This window comes from Drosophila hydei, unplaced genomic scaffold (assembly GCF_003285905.1).
Source record: "Drosophila hydei strain 15085-1641.00,03,60 unplaced genomic scaffold, DhydRS2 tig00008122-arrow-pilon, whole genome shotgun sequence".
NCBI lineage: Eukaryota > Metazoa > Arthropoda > Insecta > Diptera > Drosophilidae > Drosophila > Drosophila hydei.
The window spans coordinates 4083222-4106989 of NW_022045833.1; the positions used below are offsets into that span (position 1 = coordinate 4083222).

General features: G+C 40.0%; 4 protein-coding genes across 5 annotated transcripts; 2 read left to right on the forward strand and 2 right to left on the reverse strand.

Annotated features, from left to right (window-relative positions):
* Window positions 1-890: 890 nt before the first annotated feature.
* Window positions 891-2127, reverse strand: LOC111597703 (52 kDa repressor of the inhibitor of the protein kinase-like). Its single transcript, XM_023312541.2, has 2 exons — window positions 1524-2127; window positions 891-1464 (listed from the first exon to the last, which is right to left on the reverse strand). Exons 1-2 carry the CDS (start codon window positions 2057-2059, stop codon window positions 1014-1016), a joined length of 987 nt encoding a protein of 328 aa, XP_023168309.2. The 5' UTR covers window positions 2060-2127; the 3' UTR covers window positions 891-1013.
* Window positions 2128-2359: 232 nt separating this feature from the next.
* LOC111597702 (dymeclin) lies at window positions 2360-5425 on the forward strand. Its single transcript, XM_023312540.2, has 5 exons — window positions 2360-2775; window positions 2834-4007; window positions 4063-4560; window positions 4630-4752; window positions 4812-5425. The coding sequence occupies exons 1-5, from the start codon at window positions 2633-2635 to the stop codon at window positions 4959-4961; spliced, it is 2088 nt and encodes a 695-aa protein (XP_023168308.1). The 5' UTR covers window positions 2360-2632; the 3' UTR covers window positions 4962-5425.
* Window positions 5426-10375: 4950 nt separating this feature from the next.
* On the reverse strand, window positions 10376-13660 carry LOC111597657 (PI-stichotoxin-Hcr2e). The gene is made up of 2 exons (XM_023312479.2): window positions 13333-13660; window positions 10376-11292 (listed from the first exon to the last, which is right to left on the reverse strand). Exon 2 carries the CDS (start codon window positions 10921-10923, stop codon window positions 10570-10572), a length of 354 nt encoding a protein of 117 aa, XP_023168247.1. The 5' UTR covers window positions 10924-11292; window positions 13333-13660; the 3' UTR covers window positions 10376-10569.
* A 160-nt stretch (window positions 13661-13820) lies between these two features.
* Window positions 13821-23749, forward strand: LOC111597660 (trichohyalin). 2 transcript variants are annotated; one of them, XM_030225161.1, is made up of 3 exons: window positions 13821-13969; window positions 19012-22814; window positions 22895-23749. In XM_030225161.1, exons 1-3 carry the CDS (start codon window positions 13943-13945, stop codon window positions 23676-23678), a joined length of 4614 nt encoding a protein of 1537 aa, XP_030081021.1. In that variant the 5' UTR covers window positions 13821-13942; the 3' UTR covers window positions 23679-23749. The 2 variants fall into 2 exon arrangements, with proteins under 2 accessions (XP_030081021.1, XP_030081022.1); XM_030225162.1 differs by having other exon boundaries at window positions 22907-23749.
* Window positions 23750-23768: the final 19 nt, after the last annotated feature.

Here is a 23768-nt window from a genome sequence, read left to right on the forward strand (position 1 = left end):
GCCACATTCACTGAGAGACAAAAGTTGAATAAAAATTTGTGATAGTTAATTGTCTACTATTAATGATGATCCTGATGATCATTATGTTGATGTTTGTGAGTGTTGCAATGCAATAGTTAACCTCGCCTCATCGGTTGTCTCTTTAGTTGTTGTTTTTTTTTTATACCTATAGTCTGTATAAACGTATGTGTTAACAAGTCGCAATATAAATCTATATATGTATATACATATATCTTTTAGTTATGCATCATCTAAATTGTAAACGACTAAGTGAAAAGATAACAGAAACAAAAGTAACAACAATTGATACAGCGGGATAGTCAATTGCCAAATTAAATGGGCTGCATAGGTGCGGCGCAGTATATAACAATTATTTTAGCTTTAGTTCAATTTAATATTTCAAATAAATGCATTATTATCGAAAATTAAACGTTCTTATTATTTCTTAAATGTTATATAATATAAACAAACATTATCAAAGGCAACAAATTGTCCTAAAAGATTATCAACTATAATTTTCATATTTTGTTTATCAACATTGCCATAAAAATATAGCTAAGCTCATATTCTTCCCATGCTATATAACAAAGTCCACGAATTGTCTCTCACCATTATCAAATTTGCTTATCAATTTAGCTAAGCTTATATTCGTTATATTATATTCTATATTGCATTATCTTAAACAACAATTCGCATTTACATATTGTCAGGTGTTTCGCACTTTGAATTAACAGCATTTGCATTCTATATTCTATGTTCTATATATCACTATCGTAGTTAAGCTACCATTATAATAAACAGTTCCCTAATAATTATTAGTAATCTTAATGTCTATCATATTCCTAAATATATATACTGATATATGTATATTATATAATCATAATCATTGGCAATTTATTGCAATTCTCATCATATAATAAACATAGCTTATATTAAACCTATTCTATATTGATTCAATAGCCTATGTGCTATATAATTAAAGCTCTTCGATATTGTTAACACAGTTTGAACTTTTAGTTAATATAATTAGGATCTACTTGTGTTATATCTATAGCTTCTATTAGGTTGTAGGTTTGCTGGTCAAGCTCCACCTGTTGCGCCTCTTCGTGCTCCGCCTCAATTTGAAGCTGATTGCTGCAGCTCTCTATATCATCATCAGCTTCCTGGAAGCGCTTTGTGGCCTCCCAATGTTGAAGCGTTCTTTTAGAGGGCAGTGGGTAACCCTTCTTGAGCAGCATATTGTAGGCACTTGGACTGGTGGCATACAGCGCACAGGAGTCGCGCAGATCCCTCTGCTGCCACACAACACGTTTTCCACTTTGCAGCTTTTGCAGCTGTGCCTTCGAGAAGATTCTGCTTAGATTGTCGAACAGTTCACTGTAGCGTCCATTGCACATGGTCAGCTGCCTTTGCAGCTTCTCAATTGCAAGCTTCATTTTGAAGTTCTCGCGCCGCAATTCCGTGCTGCAAGAAATGTTAATTAGTATCGGTAGATTTTTCTTTACCATACAGCAGTTACAGACTTTTCCTTTTCCAGAGCTGTGAGATACGCATCGGCATCGATCACTACTTGGACTACTTCCTCAGCGGGTAGCTCTGCCACATCGTCGTCCTCATTCGTAGGCGCACCTAGATGCATCTCTAGCTGAGCGCCTTGATCTGCCATCTGCTCATTATATTCCTCTAGGAGCGCATCAACAATTTGTTTACGCTGCGCCACATTCTTCGTTTTCCACGTCTTCGTTCGCACCGGCTTCGGCTTCTGCTGCTCATATGCACTTCCAAAATACACATCAGTCTTGTTTTGAACACTTGGCACTGCATTAGACTTTAGTTTAAGTGGGCGTGGCTTACTGTATACGCCCAGCTCGTAGGGTAAATCTCTTTCGAAGTCTTCGCTCAAAAAGTGGTCCACACAAATCTTTTCCAGTTTCGAATTTATTTTACTCGGTCGCTGACAAAACTGTATCCACTTCTCACATAGTTTTGCATCTTTTGGAAACGAAAACGAACGGAGTTTTCTCTTTTCATTTGCACAATATTGAACGGCGCAAAACATCTGTAAACAAAACGAAAAGTTTTCAAATATTTTGAAAATAGTCTCAAACTGAGCAAAATTTACGTCACGCAAAGGGAAAGAGTGTTGTATAACGTCAATTGGCAATTCCGTGTGCTCCGTGTGCAACTAGTTCAGTTTATTTTATAGTGAGTTAGAGTTCAACAGTTATATTTGCTGCCATCATATAATAAAAATATAATATATTAGTTAAAAAAATATTTGCACTTTATCTCTAAATTAATAGGAAAAACAGTTTGTTTTTTAATTCAATACATTTCGTTCGTTAGAGTTGTTTCGGAACCAGCCAACACTTGCTACGGGCAGTGCTGTAAAGCACGCGATTTCTAGCACATCAAAAACATATGAGAAAAAAAACACATACAAATGAATGGGTGACGTGCCTCAGTGCCAACACGAAGAATTGTTGTTATTTGTAAACGGAAAAAAAAGGCTCATAGCCCGGGCTTGTGGCAACCAATGTGCTAAACACTAACGAGCTAACAGGAGAGCAGCAGCAGTAGCACTCCGCATAGAATCAACGGCAGCGCAGTAGTTAGAGCAACACCCAAAAAGATGGGCATAAACGTCAGCAGAAATGCCGACTTGGCCTCAAATGAATGGCTCCAGCGATTTGTGGGTCGACAGCATATAGCACACGACGATGAAGCCTTCTGGAACGGACTGCTCAATTATAATATCGTAATACCTGAGAACAGGTAAGTGGATAAACACGTCAGCAACTCAACCTTGTAACGTTCAATGTTTACCCTGCAGCCAGGATCAACTGAGCCTGGATTCGCGTCTGGAGACGTTATGTCAATCGTTTATAGGCAATAATTTGAAGACGGGCAACTTCGGCTCGCTGATAACTGTCTTTTTGGAGAAGGCCACCGAGCTGCTCTCGCTCTCCGACCAGGAGAGCAACATGCACGTATGGCAAACGTTCAATGCGCTCTTCATCATACGCACACTGATCAAGTATATCAATGAGACGGGGTCGGAGTTTCAGCTGTTGCAGCACTTCGAGGCGTTGCCCAGTGCTGATTTAGTTAAGGCAGCCGAGGAGCAACAACAACAGCAGCAGCAGCAAATGGCTAGCATTGCCATCGAGGCAACGGAACAGGCGACGCTTGCAGCGCTGATCGTGGATGGTGCGAAGTTCGAGACGTTTATCGATGCGCTGGTCAATCTAATTGTTGTTATACCCGTCAAGGAGTTCACTTATCATTTGCACCTGGAGTCGGTCAATACGTTGATAACGTTGCTCGCCGTGCATCTGTTCGCTCAGCCCACAGATAAATCCATTGTCTTTCGCACCATTTACAAGTGCCAGCATGCGAATGTCCTGATGTCGGCGCTGCTGCATTTTGTGGCACGTATGGTTGAGGTGCCGCACACCATGTTTGGCTCGACGTCGGCGGGTTCATTTGTCTTTGGCATCGCTGAATCACTGCTCTCCATCTTCACTTTTCGTAAGCAACAGGATATCCTCAAGACGAGCAACGCCACCGGCGAGGAGTTGTCCCAGCAATTTCGCACGCATTATCCATTGGCTAATCAAAGTCTGTTGCTCATATTGATATTGACGAATCACTGCACAGCGCAGGATAATGCCTATCGCACGAGTCTCTTTGGCTGTGCGGATTCAAAGGATTCACCCAAACAGGGAACCGTCTCCTTTCAGATTGACTTCTCGGCTGTCTACGAAACCCTGTGCCGCATTGTGACCATTGATCAGGCGACACTGCTGCTGTATTTGCTGCTGCATCGCAACGAACGCTTCTATCGGTTCGTCATGCAGCAGCAGGATCTGGAGCTATTGGTTATACCCATACTGCAAACACTGTACAATGCGCCCGACAGCAATTCACATCACATCTACATGTCGCTCATCGTTCTGCTCATACTCAGCGAGGACGAGGGCTTCAATAAGAATGTGCACACGATTGTAAGTGACTGACATCTCGTATACTGCGCGAGCTAATGCCCTTTTTGCTTTGCAGCTTCTTAAGAACATCAGCTGGTATACGGAGCGCACGATATCTGAGATATCGTTGGGCGGCATTCTCATCCTGATCGTCATACGCACCATCCAATACAATATGCTGAAGATGCGTGACAAGTATTTGCACACCAATTGCCTGGCTGCTCTGGCCAACATGTCTGGACATTTTCGTGCTCTGCATCCGTATGTGGCACAGCGTTTGGTTTCCCTTTTCGAAACGCTCGCCCGCAAGCATACGCGCTTGGATGCCCAGCTCAAAGAGCCAGCGGACAGTGCAGTCTTTGTAAATGTTTCGACAACGCCTGAGGATATGATGCAGGATTTGAGCGTGCTGGAGGAGGTGTTGCGCATGGTACTGGAAATCTTAAACTCCTGCCTTACAAATCAACTGGTCTATTGTCCCAATTTGGTTTACACGCTGCTCTACAAGCGCAGCGTCTTTGAGGGCTTCCGCAGTCATCATGCGTTCCAGGATGTTATACAGAATATCGATATGGTATGCTGCATTGTTATATTAGCTTGTATGCCAATTATATTGTACATTAATTATGCTTTTGCTTTCCAGGTCGTTGGCTTCTTTTCATCACGGCTACAGCGCGTGCAGGAACAGCGCGGCGAGCTGGGCGTCAGTGAGGTTCTTGAGGTCATATCCAAAGGCGCTAGCCAATGGTCCAGCGACCGTCTGAGAGTAGGTGCTATCCAATCTATACTCTGTTCTATACTACATATATGTATATTTATCTTTAGAAATTCCCGGATCTTAAATTCAAATATGTTGAGGAGGATGCGCCAGAGGAGTTCTTCATTCCATATGTCTGGACGTTGGTCTGCAAATACGGCTGCGTTCACTTTAGCTCCGAGAGCATCAAGAGTGTTACCACGGATGTAGCCTGCTAATATTAGCCACACCCTCTCCTCTGCCCCGCACACTTTCATCTACCCTACAATATATGCAGTGTTTCGCTTTAATTTGCTTAGCTCAAGCACAAATTCTTTGCTTCCTTAGACTTTTGATCCTACTACCAGATATATATATATTAATATTTATATGGAAAATGGACTATATTCGCCTGATCCATTTAGAATTGAAGCCAAACAAATTATAACGAAACGTTGACGTTAAACTAAACACTAATAAACCAAGAACCTAATGTTAAATTCTAGAACTAGGCTGCAGAGTAAAACAAATTGAAAGTTGATTAAGATGGGAACGTATGAATATAAAACATATTTTTTGCTACTGCTAAGAATCATAGTTGAAAAGTTAAGCTCCGAACGCCTATCAATCGATTCTACTAATAATCAAAGATAACAAACCGATAAATAAAACAAATATATCTAAATATATATACACACACACACATATATATATATATATATATATATATATATATATATATATATATAGGTATATATAAATATATATATTTACATTGTGTATGTTAGTTATAATAATTATATTACTGTATTTAGCAATTGGTAAAGAACGATAAATTAAAAACTTGCTAAAATTGATAAATTGTACGAGTCTTAAAGAAAAGTCAGTAATAACGCCAACAGAAACGGTCTTTTCTTATCTCAATGATAATTCCACGACGTTTCAAAATATGTCCCATCCGGGATTTTTTATTTTTATCACAGAAAAAGTACATTGTAAGCTTATCTATTTATGTACTTATGGGCCACTTAAGCATACAGGAAATTGCTTCCAATAATGTCTATATCCATTTACACCTCATCATGCATATTTGCATTACCAGCTGGAACAACAACGACAATAGCAATGCATTCGTCATGCTTATTGTCATGTACTTTTTTCTTTCAATATAACTACTTTATAAAGCAACGCTGCTGCACTTAATTTTTACAGCTGCTTAAATACTCTATTAAGTTGCTAAAGAAGTTGAGCTTAATAATATTTATTAAACAATGTAAAGCAAAAATTAGCTCAGCTGCAATAATTGCAAGCAAAAATGTAACTCATTGAAAGCGTGGCACAAATATTTCCCCTCTCACAATTACCTTGCTCAACAGCAATTGTCGCAGTTAGCAGTGCCTCAAACAAGGGTATTTTTTAATAAGGGACTTTTGCTGGCTGCGCATAAAGTTCGTTGACTTTTCTTCGCTTTAACCTGGACACAAACCCGCATTGGAGGCGGGGCGCATTGCGTTCCGTTGACTTTTGTTATTTGTTTATTTTAATTTATTTTTGCAATTTTTTTTTGCGTATGCGCTACGTGCCTTCAATAAATAAATTTCAACAGCAAAAGCATAAAAAAGAAAAAGAAAAAGAAAAACATTAAGCACTATTTATTTGCCATTCATGCAAGGCGGAAAATTTGTTATTGTGCATTTTCATAGGCTGGCGGCGCGCTTAGTGCATTTTAATTAATTTTTTGCTACATTTTTCAAATTTCCTAGCGTGCTGCAATTGTTGTTAGTTGTTTGTTAGTTGGCTTTTATGCAGGTTAAAACAGTTTATTGACTTCACCCGCATTCGCACTGCGCGCGCTTTTTATTTATTTGCTTAGTTTGAGCCAATTTAACGGGCAATTCTTGCCTCATCAGAATTTTCTAGAAACTTAGTTAAGTTCGCAACCCAAAAATTGCGAAAAGCCAAAATCGTTGCGCACGCGCAACAAAAAGGCCAGCGACAACAGCAAAAATCAACGAACAACAAAATGAAAACAAAATAAATAACGTTTATTTGGTCGGAGCTGAGTTTGATTGAATTCGAGCTGGCTCGACTGGACTGAAGTAAACTGGACATAAAACGTGAGCACGCCAAATATGCCTTACTCCACCTGAGCCATGCCCCCTTGCCATGCCGCGCTCCGCCCCTTTCCGTCGCTCTTTCCTGCTTGCTTTTTGGCGGCACTAAATTACAAATTATTGTGCAAAGTCCGCAGCATTGTGAATTAATAAAACCAACAACAATATTATGACATAAATATTGGCAAAACGAATATGAAAATAAGAGCATAATAGCTACAACGCTGTGTGTGTGCGTCTGTGTGTGTAGCATAATGTAATTGCATCTGCTCGCATTTCGATTAACCAGCTTAGGCTTTTTTATCTAAAGCATAATAGTGGGAAAATTAGTTTCGCGTATAAGAATAGAGAAGAGTGTGCGATTTACATATACATTTGGTTAATGAAGGACATTTACTATACTTATATTTCCCTTAGGAATTAGTTACGCGCTCTGCATATAGAGTTGTCATTTGCCTATTTGCCAGCTCTCTGTCTTAGTCAGCGCTGCCCAAGTACGCTATTTACGTCATTTTTGGCCTTTTTATATATTAGGGGGGATTTCATATAGCATACTCAGCAGCCGGGTTTTTTATGCGTTACTTAGTGGGAACTTTAACACCTCTCCTCTACACTCATTTACAGCTTGCCTAGCATATCAAATTGGCAGCACTCTAAAAACAGCGCATTATGCGATGATCTTAGCTGGTATTGTTTATCTCTGGAGTGCGATTTTAAACTAGCGCGCCGTAGAATTTGCTAGATTTTTCGAAAACACGTTTTGTCTAGCTAGCGCAGCTAAAAAGATGCCTAATTTGATTGAAAAATATTGTCAATTTTATTTATTGAAATTGACTTAACTTTTAAGTGTTAGCTATTATTTGGGATATTTTAGTTTGCTAGCTAAATATAGCTTTTATAGCTTGGCTTCTTATCCTGAGTTAGCAGCAACTTGTTTTTAGCCGTTACTAGCTCTACAGCTGTCATCAATAGGTCAATGATCCAGCAGTTGTAACAAACTATACCTATCAATATGTACATAAATATTAATATGTACATCAATATATATATATATATTAATGTATTCGTAGAAAGGCCCGCAGCCAGGCCGCTCTCGTTGTGGCCCTCGCTTTCGGTTTCGCTTCAAAGACTGCGACTCCGTTGACATGGATAAATTATGTTTATTGGCAATCGATTTAACATAAATTCGCACCTTTCAATTGTTTATTGCTTGTTCACTTGCCCACGGCCCGGCTTGGCGTTGGCTATCACACAACTGTGATCTCTCCAATGTCTGCCGTTTGTACGTAGTGGTTTGCCTAGACCCAACTAGGCATCCATTGACGTGGTTCATCATCATCATCATCATCATCATCACCATTATCATTGTCATCATCATTAGCATGACCTTTGCATATATTGATCTGGTTTGTTTACGCTCATTGTATGTTTGTTATATACTCTTGTTTGGAGTTTGTTAATTTGTTCGCGAATCGTGGAATGCATATGAAGATGACGTCATTGACCTTAGATTGTATACATATATGTTTATATTAGTGATCTGTCTTCATAGGCAAGTCAAGTCCGCCTATCAGTCTTTCCATCTGTTTCTATACAAACTGAATTATAAAAAACTTTTGTCATGAAACTTTGCATTGCTTTTGCTTGATATTAAAAGTGGTACCCTAGACTGCTGTCTTACAGATTCGATCACTATATCATATGTATATATATTTTATAGCTACAATTGTTGTTGAAATCTTTTATCTTAAGCTAAGTTTTGCCTAAGAAACTTGTTTGTTTGCGAAGATTTCTGAACCAAACTTGATATTTATGACCTTTATCAAATTTCCTGTCTGTATATATCCAAATCTTGTCTATATCTGCTTGTTATATAATATAAAAAGAGAGTTTTTATGCAGTTTTCTTGCTGTTTTTGCTATCTAACTCCAGTTGAGGATCGTCTAAATCAAACGTAAAACTTCTATAGAAACAATTTTGAGGTATTTCCAACCCCTTTATCTACTAGGGTATCTAATCTTCCACATGTCATATCTGCTCACATCTCATTGTTGTTTATTTATCTCCGCTTTTTTTCTTTTTGGTTCAGCAATATTCGCATGAATGGGCCGCGTTATGAGAAATAACCCGAAGCCAGCTGAGTTGGGCCATTTCCAAGTGAAATCTATGAAAGTTGCAATGCGATTGGTGTCTGTTTGAATATATATAAATAGTTAAATATATATATATATATGTATATAGCCTTAGGCCAAGTTAGAAATGAATCAATAACAATTGTTTGGCAGTTGCCTTTGTTAATTATCTTCGACTTATAAACGAGCTTCTCTGAACTCATTCGCATGAGATATTTTAAATAGAATTTATTGTAAAATACTTATGCAAATAAGTCTTGGAGGAATTCAAGTTCTTAATGTCTAAAAAGAGAACTAAAAATTTTTCTACTTTAAGCCATTTACTTAACCTCGACTGCCTATACTTTGCCTGCATTCAGCTTTTTTTGCCAGAAACTTCTGTTGCTAGAAAAGTCTGCAATTAATGAAAATGAGGAAATATTCTTGAAGATATTTCTTGGCTTATTACTTGTGTTCCTACAAATATATATTGTATTTCAACAAGTCAAATATAACAGATCTCTTGTATAACACATCAAGAGAGTTCAACAAAATACCAACAGAATGGAAATAAGAATAGCTTACAAATATAAAATTAGAAAATGGAATATGACATCAATAAAAATATAACAGTTAGTTTTAATATAGACTAATTGAGAAAACGAAGTATAACAGTAATTGTACGTATAACAGAACGTACATATAACACATTTGAAGAGCATACATAAAATCCAAAGGTGTATAACAGTTCATCAAACATATAACACATCAGTTGAGACCATAGACAGCATATATAACTGAGCAATAATTTGTATTAGACGAGATTAAATGAATAATTATATATATATACATATAACACATTAACACAGATGAAATATTGCAAGTATAACAGATGAATGAAATGTATAACACATTTGAAGAGTTGAAATGCTATCAATGAATGCATATTTAATTATTATATGCCCATAATAAGTTAAAACATATCAAAGATAACTAGTATAACAGAAGTTAGATTTGTATAACACATTTGAAGAGTTGAAAAGTCATCAATGAATATATAACAGATCAATATACGCCTAATGCAATAATAAAGATCAAAGATATCAAGTATAACAAATGAATGGAGTGTATAACACATTATAACACTTTATATTCCATCATCAGAGGCAATACAGTTCATAGCTAGTAAATATAACAGTTAAATGCTTTTTTTATAACAGATCGAAATCTTAGATTTTGTTTTATTCTTTATTTCATCATGAATATTTATCACAATAACTTAAGAGCTAGAGCAAAGTGTTGCACACCTGCATTTGTTACAATTAATTCTGTCTTAAAATACAAATTTCGGAATGATGCATGAATTGACTTAGGATAACATATATAGAAAAAAATAATAATAATAAAAGAAACTGTATAAATATAAAAGAGAAATGTTTAAAGCAAGTTGCTTAATGGGAATGTGTGTGTAGAGGTGTATGCGAGTGTGTGTGTGTTAAAATAAATGCTGCCTTTGATTCGAGGACGAAAAGCAAAGGCACGCGCCTTTGGCAACGCCTGCCGACCGGAAACGAAAATGCCGATCAGCTGTTCTCCTTCACTTGCTGCTCCAGCTCCACCAGCTACATGCCCTCGCAGGTGGCCATGCAGGTCTTGTAGCTGGGGAAATTGTTCTCGTTGCCATCGCAGCCACCGAATTTGAATTCCACACACTTCTTCTGCTCCGGATCGTAGCGCCAGCGCGGTATCAGGGCGCGGCACACGCCCTTGCGGGCGGGCATCATACAGAACTGCTCCGGATGCGTGTTGCGGCCCGTGTTGGCCACGTCGTCCAAGGAGATGGCGTCAAAGAAATCGCTAACATCATCGTACAGATCCATGGGCCGCGACTGGCAGCTGGCAACGAATAGCAGCAGCAGCAGCAGTAGCACCTGAGCTCCTCCGGCTAACTTCATTTGGCTTGGGGCACGATGCATTTTTCGGCTTGCAACACTTTTGCACTTTGCACTCGCGTGGATGGTTGGTTGGTCTCTCTCTATACAGCACTATGAGCACTTGCTTTGCAGCTTTCTTTCACTTGTTGTTGCTGGGCTCTTCACCTGACGACTTGCGGCTGGCGACTGATTGCATTAAGCGCTCCGCATTTGGTTTTATACCAGGAACGTGACGTGATGTGACTTGTGGCTCGCAGACGCAGACGCTCGATCGCCAGCAATTGAGTTGCTTTTCGCATAAATTCGCATAGCGTGGCTTATGCTCTTTTTAGCCAAGCTCTTAAAAGTTGGTCATGCAAGCGACCAGTGTTGCCAGATCAACAGAAATTCGTTTGGGCAGTTGTTGAAGAACTGGAAAATATACATGAGATTTGGAATTAGTTATGATGCATATTTTTCACTTAATAAAAAATATATTTAAGTATTTTATGATTCTTTAGCCTTTAAACTAAAAAAGGCTTCATATATGTTTTTTAATTTTAAAAAATTTAAAAACAAATTTGAATAAATTTTTTTTTTCAAAATTCTTATACGTTTTTTGCTGAATTTTTAAGTTCTAAAATCTTTTCAAATATTTATAAAATGTAGTTTTTTTCAATGGTAATTTTTTTTAACGTTTTTAATTTTTTTATAATTTTAATTTGTATTTTTTGCTTACTTAAATTTTCTCTATTTGTAATTAAATTTATTTATTAATTTTATAAAAATAAATATAAAAAATCATTTCTAAAATACAACAAAATCTTAGGCTAAACTTTTCTAAAATCCCCTAAAATCCCTATTCTATATTCTATCCGGTTGTATTTACCCTCACTGTCCCTTAGCTAAGTCGGAACCACTTACTGTGTTCAAAATGTTACTTGGATAATAAAATAAACAATTTTAGTGCTTGTTGACTCATTTGAGAATTGTCTGTCTGCCTGGGAAACGTGAGATGAAGATGGTGCAAGATGGAAGATGGAAGATGGGAAGGCGAAAAGATGGGAAGATGGAAGATGCAAGCTGTAGCTGGATAGCTAAATGCGAGCAGCAGAAAGCAACAGTCAGCGCCCAGTGGCATTAATTTGTGCAATTGCCTCAGATGCTCAACGCGCACGCGAGCGTCAAGGTAACGCATAAAGGTGGACGGCGAGGAGTATGAGGTGAGGAGGTGTGAGCAGGTAGAAGAGTGCTGCCGTGTTGCGTCTGTGTTTGCTTTTGTGGCCATGATAAAAATTGCATGAGCTTGCACTTGGCATTTTATGCCGGTTGCAACTTGGCTCGACGTTCAACGTTTGCCTCAGACGTTCCCCAGTTGCAGTCAAATTTTCATTTTTCCGCTCACGTATTTCGATTAAATTCTCATTTTGGTCATAATTTTGCCGTTTTTACGTTTGCCTTGCCATTAAATTGCAACTTTTCCAACACTGCCAACAAGCCAGTCAGCCTGCTAGCAGCCACTCTTCCTCTCTTCCTCTCTTATACTGCTTTCCAGTTCCGACTCTTTAGCACTTGCTGGCTGTGGCGTTCTTTATGTGCGTATTGAAATCATCAAGTTAGACAAAATACATTTGGTAAATTAAAAGTTTTGTCTGCCTGTTAACTTGGCTAAGATGCGGTTGACTAGGTGTGAGCCGCTGTGGGCGTATATTATATCCGTTCGATTGTTGCGTTTGTTGTTCTCGTTGCACACATAAATCAATTTGGTTTGCGCGACATTTCTTGCTGGTTAGTTGGCAAGTTTTATGATTGCCGCATAAATCCGTTAACAAAGCCCAAAGCACCTGATACCCACCTGTGGTGCAGCAGCAGCAACAGCGAGTGGTGTGGCATGCGGTGCTGCTGTTGCCTGTTCGTCTTTGGACTAATTTTCCTTTGGCACGCACACATTGCCACGTCACATTGGCAAATTCCCCATGAGTATTGAACAGTTAGTTGGCAGGCACTGCAATAGAAATGGCAAAGGCAACTGGAAGGGGACATAACACTGGCAAGGAGTTGTAGCTACAGCAGTCACTGCTAAAGCTTAGCAATAAAGTTTTGTTATGTGAGCGTAATAAATTGAAAAATAGTGCTCGCAACTGTACAGTTACACACATATATACACATACAAACAGTCTTTCACTTGTGCACTCAACTGTTGCGCATCTTCTGGCACCGCCTTACCCATGCTGAATGCAAATGGAACCAAATACGCTTAAAATATAGCTATAAGCAAGCTAGTTTACCCGCAGCCTAAAAGTATGTAATCGTACTGGCAATCGCATTTGGTTTGGTAAACTTATTTAGAAGAATAATGTAATAATATATACTATATATATATAAAAAGAATAATGTACCGTGGGATAGATAGGTTAAGTTATTATTACATAGGTACCAATATGAGCAATACCCTTGACAAAGAGCACTTACATAGCTAAAGAGTTAGAATGTGTTTATGCCATCACTGTTGACAGCTCATTCCAACTGATCCCGTTGACTTGCTTCCCTTCGATTGCAGCCTGCAGATACAGCAGAGAGTATGCATTTCAATTGACATAAGTGGAAGCGGGACACAGCTAATACGCCACTGATCCCGTTATCTGAGTTGAGCACTCAAATGAAAGCGCTCAGGCAAGACGCCTTATTGAACTGGCGTGAAACGAAGGAGAACACAATACTGAAGTTTGTTGTATTAGTGTGAGTAAGTGTTTCGCGCAGAAGCAAAGTAAATATGACAAACTAGTCAGTGCGCGTTTGTCATGTTGATCGGATGTAATTTCTCTGTGTGTGTTAAATCTTCTGTTTGCCAGCTTAAATTAATTAAATACTGCATTTAGTTTGTGATCTGTGTATTTATCTAGTGACTTTTGTACAACTTGTATATGTTTAATTTGTAAATAACAAGTTGTAATATGCGTTATTTGTCATTTTTTCTGTTTGTCTTTTTTTGTGAAAAAAAAAACGAAATTACAACTGCAATCTATTTCCAGTAGAAGAGTTTTGTAGAGAAAGGGAGTGAATGGGAGGGAAATGAAGCTAGATGCAATTGGAAGTTTGTCTCAGCAAGGTATGTGCTCTCTTATAAATATATACATATTCATGTGTGTTGGTATGTTTGTTACATATTTCAATTTCTATTTATTCGCTGTTATTTGTCTTTGCTATGTTAAAAATCGATGAATTGAATTGAATGAATTGAATGCAACATATCTTTAACTATAAAGGGATAGGGCAATGTTAGACTAAATATAATTAAATAAATTCTCAACTAACTACAAGCTTATATCAAAAATGTATCTCGTGCCGCATGCATGCAAAATGTATTGCCAATAAAATCACTTGCCCAACGTAGCATGGTATAAGCCATATATTGATATAAATTTTATCGCCGCAATGTAATTAAATTACTTAGCTTGCGTGTACGGCGAGTACAAAATGCAGTGTGCAAATCCTTTTAAAAGGCCATAAATGCGCCATATCAGTGAGCAGTCCCGAAGGGGGTCGGAAGAGAGAGAGAGGGAGAAAGGGTATTATCTGTGGCCCTTCTTCCCATGGGAACACTGGGCATATTTGCAGGCAAAGCCACCGCAATAACCGCTGTCAATATGCGGATTAACGCATCAATTACATGACCAGGCACGGTCCGCTGTTGCAGGCACCGTGCAGGATATCGTGTTTATTAAATTGCTGTATGCATGTATGCGTGAATGTGTATGTATGTGTGTGTGAAAAAGCACAGACTGTTGCATGAGTGGCGCGTCAGCCGGCAAAAATGTCATTTGCGCAATAATTTAATTAATTGCAAATTGTGCAATCAGGCTGCCTGCCTTTCGCAAAGCCAAAAATGAAAAAATTAAAACAATTTGAATTCCATTTGGGGCTGACATTGCTCTAAGCCCATTTACATTTATGATGGCTACCCATTTTGGCCAGGTCAGTAGCAACTAAATTAATTCGATAATTGACTTCCACTCTTTTGACTCGTCCTTTTTTATTATTATTTTCTACTCCAAGCTGGGCTTGTCGTTCGTTTAGCTCCTTTTTGGTCTTTTTGGCTCGTTTATTTTTTATGTGTGCGACGCCGCACACAGAAAACATAAAAACGTCTGTTGCGTGTTGCATATGGAAAATTGCCAGAAAAGGCGACAAGCGGGAAAAGCGGGGGAAGGGCGGGTCCAAAAGAAGTCGCAAAAGGAAATGTAGCAAGTCGTAATGGTCCTGACAGGAGCCCAAATAAAAAAGAAGAAGAAAAAAACACAGGCATAAGAATTCAGGCGAAAAAAATATATATACGGGAATTCAGTTCGCAGTTCGGAGCTCTCTGTTGGCTTGGGAGTTTTAATAGTTGTGCAAGTGCATGTGATTGCTTTATGGGATTTGGATGAACTTGGCGGCACGTGCTGCTTGGCATTTAGTTAATTATCACAAATTAGCCAGCCATTGCGGCACAAATTGATTGCCGACCTGCTTAAGTATTCCTAATTGAAACGAAAACACATTAATTCCAAAGTACTTTAAATAGTTGTAAACGTTGAATATTGCAGAAAGAGAGAAAGGAGGAGGAAAAATAAAATATACCAAATTAAAAATGTTTTAAAGATATTAAAAGCATTAAAAAAGGAAATAATAATAAGGAAATAAGACCAGAAGAAAGCGGAAATGTATAGAATGATTGAATGAAATAGCAAAATATTTTAGTAAATTTCAGTAAATTAATAGAGAAAGCAAAGAAAAATAAAAAATTATTAAATCTCAAAAGTCAAATAAATAAAATAAATAGTGATAATAAATAGTGTTAGACTATAAAAAATGTTAAAAGTCTTAAAAGTTAATGTAAAATTTACATTCAGTTTGTTGACATTTCGTTAGTTTTGTGACGTTAAGGCATTGCAGTTCTTAGCTCTCAATTCTCAACTGCTCAGCGCTCTCTACTCAGTTCTCAATTCTCGATAGAATGCAGATACGTTTTGCCAGTTCTCATGTTTATTTAATTTGATCAATTGGCGCAGCGTGTCACATAAATTTGTTCAATTTTAAAAATGCACAAAAGACACTAAATTTGTCGGTTGTTTGTCGACAAAGGCAGCCAGGCAGGCAGGCAGACAAAAATGGTCTGCTCGATGGCAAATCGTAGACGACACTTGTGTAGAAGCGAGGGGGGTAGAGTAGGGGCAGCTGCTTGACCTGCCCACGTAGCACATACGTCTCAACACCTTGGCAAATGAAAAGAAATTGCCGAAGACGTCGATAGGTATTGTATGGCCGAAATGGGCAACTGCAACTGTGGCAGCAGCAGCAGCAGCAGCGACTGCAACAGCAGCTTTTCTTTATATTTATTTTTCTGCTTTTCTCTTTTCATTTTTTTGTTATTTTTTCTATATGCAACAATTTCCCTGTTGTGCAGCACGTGAGCCGCATCCACATGGCAGCCTTCAACTGACAACATACTTCAATGCAATTGCATTTAAATCAGTTGGCGAGGGAGAGAAACAGAAAGACAGAGAAAGAGAGAGAGGGTGTGTGAGAGAGTAGATGTGTATGGCTGAGGTCCTTTCGTGTGTTGCCGCCGTTTGCGCTGCGCTCATAAATTATGCAAAATTTTTTGGAGTCAACAGCATACAGTACACATATGCATGTATATATAATATGTGTGTGTGTTTCTGTGTGTTTGTGTGATGTGCTCCATTTGTTCATTTCGAGACCAATAAAATGGAACATTTCTAAGTAGTAAATATGCAACCCATCGACATTTTGGACCGTTTTTGTCTGCGTCTGCGGCTCGTAAACTGTCCGAAGCGCTGACCCCGTCCTCCGTGCCCACTGCCTGCCTGACTGCTTGTCCTGTAAAATTTTCCATTTTCTATTGCGCTTAATGAATTGCTTGTGTGCGGCTCGCAGCGGGCCCCAAAGCATTTTGAATATGCATAAGCACAACACTTTGCCAATGCATTTAACTAAGTTTACAATTTTTGAACATTTTTTCTCGATTTTTTTTTGGTTTTTTTTTTGGAATTTTCCTTAACGCCCGCAGCTGTAAATGCAACACAAAAGTTTTGTTTTTCTTGTAACATAATATTTTACTCAAAGCTTGCAAGAATATAAAAAATATGTTTTGGACGCAGCCCAAAAAAAACCTGACAGAAGTAGGGGAGTGAGAGAGGGAGAGGCAGATAGTAGCTGAAGTAAGAATAGAAAAACAAACGAAATGACTCGTGCCATGTCATGTTTTTTGATGCACGCTGCCACGCTACTGCTGCTACTGTTGCTGCTGTTGCCACTGCTGCCAACAGTCCGGCATGAAGTATCCTGTATCCAAGTATCCTTTTTCATTTTGTCATGTCGCCCGACCAACTCACACCGCCCACTCTTGTGAACACAGCTCGTGGACAAGGCAAAAGTATTGAGGCATAAGTAAAAATTGCTGTACCATTTGCTCAAAAAATTGTTGGCCGAGTCGTTGATGTGGAAACGGCAACCGAGCTCCACAAATGAACACTTCAAGCTTTAAGCTAAGACAATGGACAAACAAATAATGCAACGAAATGGAAGAAAAGAAAGCAATGTGTTTGAGGCATGCCACGTGTAAATTAAAGAACTTGCTTAGCAGCAGATGAAAATTACTTGATGAATGCAATGCAGTTCACATTTTATTAATGAAAAGCTTGATTAAAAGACTAAGAGAACAGCCTATAAAGCAGCAACATAATTGTAGTATTTAAATCACTAATAGTCAATTATAATTATTTATGTTTAATTATTATTAACCATTGGTGAGTGTACGTATACAAAAATATAAATTCACTTTTTTTTTTAAATATATATATATATATATATAAAATAAGATAACAAAATATAGCAACATTGTTGCTGACTGAAGCTTTCGCTCCTAGCAACTGATGCAGAAATTACTGTTGATGTTGTGTCAAAGAAGCTAAAAGCATACATTTATTACTGGAATTCTGACAAACGAACACATATCTAATCTTATACAGAGATTTTTTCTCTTATAATATAAAGTTATTATAAGTTATTTAGGCAACGACTTCGATTAATTACCTCTAATTGAGAAGTCATTAAAATCGAAGAGCTCTTCACTCACGGCTTACTCACTCTATGCTACATCATACATTATCCATAACACTAAACATTTTACTCACTTACTCACTCTATGCTACATCATACATTATCCGTAGCACTAAACATTTCGTATCCCTCATTCTTCGCCTTTGACTTTTTGTATCTTTTGCATATACATATGAAGCACTATTTAATTGAGTGTCTCTTTAGGGCATATTTACTGTAACTGCGAGCAATCTATTTAATTTGGTTTAGCTTTGTTTTATGGATTGGTACTTCAGTCAAGCCGCAAAAACTTTTAATCAAACGTGCGCCCCGCTAATTATATTAGTTTTAACTCTGGTTCACTTATTGTTGTTGTTCTTGTTGCTGTTGCCAGCATATTTGATAATATTCAATTATTTCGAGGCGCGCATTGTGCTGACTTTGGCATTGACAACGTGAGTGTATGTGTGGCTGCACTCGCACCCACAGACAGACAAACATGCAGACTGTCTGTCCCAGGCGGAAATAGGAAATGTTATTGTCGCTGCGCATACGCCACGTCGCCCGCACGCTCTTCCCCCTTCTTTTTACTGATTTGCAAAAGTTTTGGCATAAAACAAAAATGTGATTTACATGGGGAAACGCAGCTAACAATGCGCTTGCCATGTATGTGGGCGTTGCCGTGTGTGTGCTGTGCTCTGTGTGCTTTGCTCTGTGTGCTGTATATTGGTAACAAAGAGCATTTCATGTTAAACAGCTGGCAGCGGCTGTCGGAAGCCGCCGCCGTGCAAAAAACTTGCCACAATGCCACATGGATCCTGCTCCACTCTCGACACTCGACGCTCGATGCACGACTCTGTGGGCTCTTATCAGTGGCTGTCAAAAAGTTATTCCCTCCGCCCGCTCCACACATGAGACAACCTGTTGCCAAGTTAATGAAAACTCAATCGCAGGCAGTTGGCGCAAAACTTTTCAATTCAATAGTATATATTCATATATATATATATATATATATGTATTGTAAGTTAATTACAACTCGACTGGCAGCACAACAAGATGATCTTTCTGCAGCTCTGGTGGACGCTGATGGCGCTGACAGGCACCACCAATACGCAGGCATCACAACAATGTCAGCTAAAGGCAGGCAGCGAGGAATTGCGCAACTTTCAGAATTCCATTAATGAGGCGCGCGATCAGCTGCAAGAAATACACTCGAATTATGGGCAGGTGCAGGGAGCTGAACTCTATCGTCATAGACGCAATAGCATAGATGATCTCTTGGCAAGCTTTGCCCAAGCAGACGCTAAGGAAACAGCTATGCAGAAGGATAATAAGGCGCTGAATCAGGCGGCGGACGATTGGTTACGTGGTTTCGGGCCGGGGGTTGTTCATGAGCAGCCAGCAGCAGCAGAGGATGCAACAGCAGTTGAAGCTACTCTCGCTGAGCAAACACCAGCAAATAAATACCAACGAGCTACTGACAAGGCCAAGTCCAATGATTATATACCTTCGTATAGCAAGTCCTTTGATCAAACCGAAGTGGGCAAGGTTAAAAAGAAGTACAAAGAAACGACGGATGAAAGTCTGCCTGCTAATCATCTGCCTCTCAGAGGTGGCGCGAGCGAGCTGGACATTAAACTGCGTCAAATGCAACATCAATTGAATAATCATGAACTCCAACAGAGTCGCGACAATAAAAAGGAGACCCAACCAGATACAGAGAATAGCCTACAGCCAGATTACGGCAATGGTGTTGTGCCATCTGGTGCCTATGAGCAAACGATGGCACGACTTCAATTGCCACGTCTAAATGCCAATAATCTATCACACGAGGCCAACTATAAGCTGTCCAAAATCGAACAGGAGGCTGCTGAACAAGCTACCAAGATGCGCTACCCTGCTGGGCTTAAAAAGCGCAGTTCCAGCATTGGCTTCAATCCCATGAACGAGATCAAATTGAAGACAAGCAATAGGCTAATGCGAAAGGGCATGGGACCATCGTTGCCGAGCAATGCGCTCTCTGATACGCTGCGTGCCCATTATGTGGATGATATGCTAATGCGACGTCAGCTTAAGATGGAGCGAGAACGAGAGAAGGAAGAGCGACAGCAGCAGCAGGAGGAGGACGATCAGAAAGCTGATATTATGAAATTGCCATACGAATCGCTCGGCTCTATCGAGGGCAGAGCTGATAGCAAAGGTAGTTCTAATTTAGATCTCCCAAATATACGTCTGCTGGACATGCCGCAAAGCTACGACTATCGTATGCCGCAGTTTGATCAGTTTCCGGCGACAAAGCAGCGTACCTTGCGAGATTATGTGCATGCGAATGCAAAGCTGACCATGGAGCATGATGGTGAACGCTTTAAGCGACAGCCCGAACAGCTGAAGGAGACGCAAACCGAGCTCAAGCTTACAAAAATTGAGAACGAATCCAATTTAAAGCAAAGTGAAGCGTGGCAAGATGGTGGCAATGATAATAGCAAGCAAATGCCTCCTGGCGGGGATGCTATAATGGCCAGACTGTCCGCACCAGAAACTGTTAAAGATGACAGGGCGCAGCCTATCCTTACAGAAACTGAGTTAAAAATCGAGAACCGAGGCGTGGATCAGCTCAAGCCAAGTCAAGAATTAGGAGTCGTAGAAGTTCAACCCGAAGCTGCCCAAGTCAATGAGCAGTCGAAGCTTCAGGAACATGCCGATGTGTCAGCGGATGCTCAGTTTTTAACAAAACAGTCTCAATCGGTCAATGAGGATGCCCAACAGCAACTAAACAAGGCGCAGTCACAAGAGGAGGTCAACGTGAGGTTAGTGGATGAAAAGGAAAAAGAAATCATGAAGAATGCAGTCAACGCTGGAAAGGCAAATCGCGAAGAGCGGCCTGAGCTGCTTCCTCGCAATGGTATGTGCATGAGTCATCCAGATGCTGGGATCAAGCTGCTTCCCACCAAGATTTCACAGCATGAAAAGGAGCGAGATAAACGCAATATCAAGCGCCGACTTCGGAAACGAAAGCTTCGACATAGACTAAATCGAAATGTTGATTTGAGCAAAGAGTCGCATTACAAACGGCGTAGCAAGCGCTCAGTGGACACGGAGCAACAAGTACTGCAAGAAGCAACTGCCCAAGTCGAAGCACAATCAAAATCTGTTCTGCAGACGAAGGCAGAGGCACGATCGAGGTCAGATGAGTCAGAGACGCAGTTGAGATCCAAGAGGCATTCCCGGCTGCAGCCACGATCAGAAGCAGCAGAGCCTTATCCGCAATCCCATTCACAGTTGAACACTCTATCAGAAACCATGTCGAAAATGCAGCCGAGATCCAAAAGCTATTCCGAATTGGAAGCACAGTCAGAAGCACAGCTGGACGCACAGTCCAGTTCTAAAAGAAATCAAGATACCAAGTTGGAGATTCAATCCGAGACACAGTTGGACGAGCCATCAGAGGTTCAATCGGAAACACATCCAGATTCGCAGTTAGGGCAACGGACTATTTCTGAAAGATATCCTAAATTAGAAGCAGAACCCTATGTACAGTTCCATTCAGATGTACAGCAGGAATCTGTACCTCAGTCTCAGCGCTTCTCACATTCTCAATCACTGTCCGATTCACAGTCGGAGTTATCTCAGTTGGATTCACATTCGAAGTCACAATCAGAGTCAGATCTCTCTTTACTGACCCCACCGGAATTAGAATTACGGCCACTAAATATCGTCGATAGCCATTCACAAGTCCTAGATGCCTCCGAGGATCACAATGGTAATCGTTTGCATTATGGAAACTTGGGCAACGATCTTTATCTGGATGCAGCTAAAATAGCGGAAGACAGTGACAATGACAATGCCCTGCCCTATGAGCGCTTCCAGTTGACCAGTGCCAAAAACGAGGAAACTGCGCAGGAATTGGACGCTTCGAAAACAAATATATTCTCCGATTCACGCTATCAGGTGCCCATGATGAGTCAACGATACAACAATCCACAAGCTTATCAGCCGGTGAATCTGCAACCTTATATGTCGCAATCATATATGCAGCCACAGCAACAGTTGTTGCAGCCGCATGAATTACAGCAATGTCAGCCGCCGCAGCAACAACAATTTCAACAACAGTTGCTGACCAACAACTTAAAGTCGAATCTCAATTTCACTCAACTGTTCAATGAGCTGGCCATGATGCAGAAGCCGCAAGACCAACAGCAGTTACAGCAGCAGCAACATCAACAAAATTTAGAATCCTATCAGTTAAAGCCTTTATATGGCGTGCATCGTTACTTTGATCCGATCTTTAACCAGAGCAAAAAGCTGAACTGCGAGCAACTGACAACTGAACCAGCAGCAACAACAACAGCAAAAGCAACACTAGCAACAACAACAACCACAACACCATCACCAACTAAAGGCACAATAACAGCGCCACTAACAACACCAACTCCTGCTGGCACCACTGTAAACCCCGTGTGTGTGCCTATTCAAACAGATGGCGCAACACCGGGCCCAGGCAATGCATTACCTGGTAATATATGCAATAGACCCGAATCAGTTAAACTGAATTTGTCGTTGAATGCGAATGTGTGTGGAGATCCGAAAACCAATCAATTCATTGGGAATGGTACGGTAATCGTGCTGCCCAGTGGTAAGCAGCTTAGTGCGGCTGAATATTTTGCTCAACAGGATTTGCTTTCGAATGAGGGCAATATGGATTTATATCAGGACGAGCGTTATTCACGTGAGGCCATGGATCGCAGTGAAGAGGCCAAAGAACAACGGCAGGAACGACACAAAGAAAAAGAACGATCCGATAAGAAAAAGGGTAAGAAAGGGGGGAAAGGCAAAGCTGATCATGACAAAAGGTAAGTGGAAAGAGAGAGGAAGCGGAAAGAGATTGAAAGAGAGTGTAATTATATTTGCAACATTTTCACACAACGTTCAGCTCCAAGGTGAACTCCACTTCGGATATACACTTAGATATGAATGAACCTTATAGCGAACACTATGGAAAGCTAATCTCTGGCAAGCTATCCGATGATATAGTTCATGCCGTTTTCGATATGGTCAGTAATGATCCAAGCATGGATGCTTTGATCACAGTTCTGGCAAAGAATCGCAAATGCGCTGGGAAGAACCCGAAGAATTTCTATCAGATTCGTAACAATCAGAATGAGAAGCAACTGGCGCAGACTGAATTCATGGTGCGTCGCACTATGGAAACCATAAGCGACCTCATTGATAAGCAGATGCAAATGCGCAATTGTTTACCATTACGTCCGGATCTGGTGGAGTTCTATAATCTAATAGTTAAAAATATGGCGGAGCAGCAAAAGACGCGAGATAAACGTGAAGCAAATCTGCGATTACTGGCCGAAAATTACAGTCAGGAGGATGGCATTCTGGAGCCGGCGAACATTGAGCAAAAGTCGCGTATTGTCAAAAAGTTGTTGCGAGAGTTCGAGGAGCTGCCTCTTGAGCAGCAGAAGCAGGCGGCCGGCGTGCGGGACGAGCTGCTCATGGATTTAATCTATTTGCGCAAAATGTCCGATACCCTGGAGCGTAATCAGCGTAATGCTCAGCTAAACGCACTGCTGCGAAAGGCCACCATTAGTGAAGATGCTGACGATCAACAGGTATTTCAAGATTATTCGCCACGCTTCATCAAGCTGCTGAAAACAGCAGAGATCTTCAAGGAAGTAGGCGAACAGCAGACAGGGCTTTTATAGACCTCTAAACGTAAGCTGGGCCAACACAGCAGGCTTTAGGTATCTGAATAAATAATTTGTTGTTTTTCTTTTATTATGCGGTTAGAAAAT

Bases quoted from the DNA above. Each gene is read 5' to 3' on its own strand.
- LOC111597703 (XM_023312541.2), bottom strand. From the start codon at position 2,059: ATGTTTTGCGCCGTTCAATATTGTGCAAATGAAAAGAGAAAACTCCGT. The intron at 1,465-1,523 runs GTCTGTAACTGC...CATTTCTTGCAG, and splicing joins ACAGCTCTGGAAAAGGAAAA to CACGGAATTGCGGCGCGAGA.
- LOC111597702 (XM_023312540.2), top strand. From the start codon at position 2,633: ATGGGCATAAACGTCAGCAGAAATGCCGACTTGGCCTCAAATGAATGG. The intron at 2,776-2,833 runs GTAAGTGGATAA...TTTACCCTGCAG, and splicing joins ATCGTAATACCTGAGAACAG to CCAGGATCAACTGAGCCTGG. The intron at 4,561-4,629 runs GTATGCTGCATT...TTTGCTTTCCAG, and splicing joins TTATACAGAATATCGATATG to GTCGTTGGCTTCTTTTCATC.
- LOC111597657 (XM_023312479.2), bottom strand. From the start codon at position 10,923: ATGCATCGTGCCCCAAGCCAAATGAAGTTAGCCGGAGGAGCTCAGGTG.
- LOC111597660 (XM_030225161.1), top strand. From the start codon at position 13,943: ATGCAATTGGAAGTTTGTCTCAGCAAG. The intron at 13,970-19,011 runs GTATGTGCTCTC...CTCGACTGGCAG, and splicing joins TGGAAGTTTGTCTCAGCAAG to CACAACAAGATGATCTTTCT. The intron at 22,815-22,894 runs GTAAGTGGAAAG...CACAACGTTCAG, and splicing joins AAAGCTGATCATGACAAAAG to CTCCAAGGTGAACTCCACTT.